At 30.6% G+C, this 3,543-nt stretch overlaps 1 protein-coding gene across 2 annotated transcripts; it reads right to left on the bottom strand.

Annotated features, from left to right (window-relative positions):
• Positions 1-668: 668 nt before the first annotated feature.
• Positions 669-3,313, bottom strand: LOC111919488 (uncharacterized). Of its 2 annotated transcripts, none has more exons than XM_023915045.3 (5): positions 3,144-3,313; positions 2,099-2,213; positions 1,914-2,003; positions 1,724-1,822; positions 669-1,148 (listed from the first exon to the last, which is right to left on the bottom strand). In XM_023915045.3, exons 1-5 carry the CDS (start codon positions 3,209-3,211, stop codon positions 828-830), a joined length of 693 nt encoding a protein of 230 aa, XP_023770813.1. In that variant the 5' UTR covers positions 3,212-3,313; the 3' UTR covers positions 669-827. The 2 variants fall into 2 exon arrangements, with proteins under 2 accessions (XP_023770813.1, XP_023770807.1); XM_023915039.3 differs by having other exon boundaries at positions 2,099-2,222; positions 3,144-3,309.
• Between the last annotated feature and the right edge of the window lie 230 nt (positions 3,314-3,543).

The raw sequence follows: 3,543 nt of genomic DNA, 5'->3' as shown, positions 1-3,543 counted from the left end.
TATATATATATATATATATATATATATATATATATATATATATATATATATAGAGAGAGAGAGAGAGAGAGAGAGAGAATCAACCACCCACCCACCGGACTTCCATCTATTCCTCACCACTTCGATGCATACCCGGGATGGTGTTTGCGCGCACGATGCCCCCTCCTTTGACGCCACTCCGAACAAGCTCATACTTATGTACTTAGCATTGTCAAAAGCAATCTACTGAATATTACATAAAGTTTAGACAGGTTCTAATATTTTTGATAAATTCTTTGTTTATTGCATCCACTATCAAGTCATAAATATAATATGATCGAATCATTAGAATGAATATATACATTTCTTCTAAAAATCTTTTAAATCCAAGTTTTTATATAATGTATTTCAAAACTTTACGAAACTTAAATATGAATTGATGAGAGCATTATTTATAAATGTTGAAAAGTCAAAAAGATGGAAAGTCAAATCACCTTTCCTTCATAATAAATTTCAACATATTTTGTCCAAAAATAATTTGATATCTTGACTGCGACATTTCATGCAAAGTTTGTGACCACTTTCAACGTCTCATTCCAAAATGAACTCATCAATCAAAGAAAGTTTTGTCGTTCAAAAAAAAATCAAAGAAAGTTTTGGTCAAAATAATGAGTGAATAGGATGATGTATATCATGAAATATTATATCTACTATTATAACCAAAAAACTTTGGGATGACATTACAAAACTTAGAAAAATAAGAAATATTTCCTTTTCTTTCCATCCCATATATCTATTTATATATAACTATTATGCTATTAAGGCTAAATCAGTAATTTTCATCGACACTAGCTAAACCATCGTTTGAATCCTTCTGCATTAGATTTCCCCTTTAGCTCTCTGTTCAGCCGAGTGATTTCCTGATAACATTGGGATAATTCTTCTTGTGTTTCATTAAGTCGAGCTTGAGTAAGCTTCAATTTTTCAAACATTATTTCCGATTCTACCCTTGCTTGTCCTAATTCGTCTTTCAAATGTTCGATATACTCGTCTCGTACATTTTCGACTGTTTGTGTTGTTGCAATCCCGTGGCTTGGAATTGAAGATCTCTTTGGAATGGAATTCTTCATTCCAACGTAGAACAACAATCCCCCTAACAGTGACAAACTCTACAAAAACAAGGGAATGGAATCAGTCATTCCATTCCATGATAATGTTTGATTGGCATGTACAAGCGAATAATTCTTCAAATGAACTAATAATATTATATATAAATACAATGCATAACAATAACTCTAACCTATAGATTATTTTAATTATAGCTAATGAACTTTTATTTATATAAATAGAAAAAAACTAGAGTTATAAATGCTAATCAAAACTCAAAAGTTATGTAATTTAATTTAAATACTTGAAATTTATTAAAGAATATTTGTTTCCAAGATTGAATGAGAAAATAATACCCTTTGGCTAAGGAAAGAAAATGAACAAAATGGAATTTATTTATTTTTCCAAGAATATTCCATTTCAATCCATTAAAAAACACGTTTTTTTTTCATTCAAATGGAATGAACCATTCTATTCCTTTTTTGATTCAATCATACCAAACAACACCTAAATTTTTTGACTGCTTTGCTTTAAAATAGGTAATGTGGTTTCTAAATTGAGATTATACCATGCATATTGTAACATAACATTTAAAGAAAATATAAAGAAAAGAAAAAGATTCATCTTTTTCTCTAACCTGTGTAAAACTAAAAGTAAGTTGAAAGAATTTCTTCTTCCCAGTGTCATAGTTGTAAAAGTCATATAAGATGGGAGTAGCAATCAACTGGTGCAAAATCTGAAAAGAGGAATGTTAACCAAATCAAGTTAAGCATTTGAATTTAAAAAAGAAAATGACAAAAAGGTCCTGTTAATTAAGAGTTGCTCACAAGAAGTGTAGCACCAATGGTGCTATCAAAGATGAAAAGAAAGCTTCCAAGGGATTTAATGGCTATAGCTCCAGCAACAAAGAACTTAATCTGTATCCACAATGTAAATTAAGTTATAGATATTTGGAGGTAAACTATCATGATTCATGACTCTAATTAAAATAACAATATATAAAATGCATTACCTCAAAATTTGGCACTTGGAAACCTGTAAAAGTTGTGAAATGCTTTGAAAGCATTTTGAACTTTTGTGTAAGGACTTTTGCTGAAGATCCACCATCAACTCCAAATTCATTAAACCTATACACACTAAAAAGCACATGATAGTGAGTCCATGTATTTTCTTTAAGAATCAATTAAATGTATAAGTGACAATGCTAGTGATGAAAACATAAGTGAATGTTCATAAAATGTATCGTGGATGATGGATCATTGCAAAAGGTTGAAGAATGTTTTTCCAATGAAAAATTAACATATAAAAGTTACATTTTATCTTTCCTTTGGCTAAGGAAAAAATGAAACTTGCATCTTCAAAAACCAAAATCTGAAAGCAACAAATACTTAACTCTTTGAATATAATAATGGAAATCTCAAAAGAAACCTCAGGATCTGAAAATCTTACACAGAATCATACTACATCAGTTCTAAAAATTGCAACATATACCAATTGACAGCAAGTCCACTTAAATAAAAATTAGAAGAAAAAAAAACACAAAACTTTAACATTTCCTCGAAAGAATACTGAGAAATTTGCTACCAAGATACGAAACTTGTCAAGATCTTTAGTACTAATTCATGGGATGAACTGGTATTTAGCGCCTAATTTCTTTTCAGGACGCGAAATTGAAATGAAGTGTTAAATTTCATCAATCAAGAAACCCTACGACATAATCACAAAATAATTCGTAAAAGGTAAGATTATTAGAGCATAAGTTCTTATCTGGAAACAAAACACCTAAATTTCAAACCGTATCATTAACCTCCAAAAAAAAATACCTAGTATTACATAAATAAACCCGATTATAGTTCCAAAGATCAACAATCTTGTAACAACATTTAATACGTAGAAATCCAGAGAAAAAGAACTGAACATAATTCTAACTTTTAGAATCAAAACCACAAACGCGAAAAATCGAACCACCTACACCAGTAGTTAAGATTGCAATGGCATACAAACCACACTGAATTTTTTAAAGGAGACTGATCTGAAGTTGAAGAAATGGAGCTTACTCTTGCCAAGCAGAGAGAAGGAAGACGGAGACGAAAAGAACACGGCCGACGAAAGATAAGAACGCCATTGATGCAAGTACAAGCTCCGAAGCTCGCTCGGTTTCTCTCTCTAGAATTGCAGGGATTCTATTTAAATTTTGGGGGAAAACTACAGCTTTATAGTCAAATTTATGTATCACTCACCTCTAGTATTAATAATGAACGGTTTGTTCTCAGGTATAACTCAAAAGTCAAATAAATAAAAAAGAGTTTATGAGGGTAATTTTATTTTAAAATCGTTCAAAATCATTAGGGTAAATTACACCAATCGTCCCTCGACCAGGTGCTGAAAAACACGTTTAGTCTCTATTTTTAAAAATTAACTCGGACCGTCCCTATATTTTATTTTTCTTACACGCTT

The sequence above is a fragment of the Lactuca sativa genome, chromosome 4 (assembly GCF_002870075.4).
Source record: "Lactuca sativa cultivar Salinas chromosome 4, Lsat_Salinas_v11, whole genome shotgun sequence".
Taxonomy (NCBI): domain Eukaryota; kingdom Viridiplantae; phylum Streptophyta; class Magnoliopsida; order Asterales; family Asteraceae; genus Lactuca; species Lactuca sativa.
The sequence above is the reverse complement of the archived record's forward strand: the minus strand, read 5'-3'. Positions and strand labels throughout refer to the sequence as shown.

What these genes read in the sequence shown, in the direction of transcription:
- LOC111919488 (XM_023915039.3), bottom strand. Translation starts at nt 3,211, where the DNA reads ATGGCGTTCTTATCTTTCGTCGGCCGTGTTCTTTTCGTCTCCGTCTTC. An exon ending in CTTCTCTCTGCTTGGCAAGA is followed by an intron (nt 2,223 to 3,143) that starts GTAAGCTCCATT and finishes TGTGCTTTTTAG; the next exon opens with TGTGTATAGGTTTAATGAAT. An exon ending in TTACTTTTAGTTTTACACAG is followed by an intron (nt 1,149 to 1,723) that starts GTTAGAGAAAAA and finishes TTGTTTTTGTAG; the next exon opens with AGTTTGTCACTGTTAGGGGG.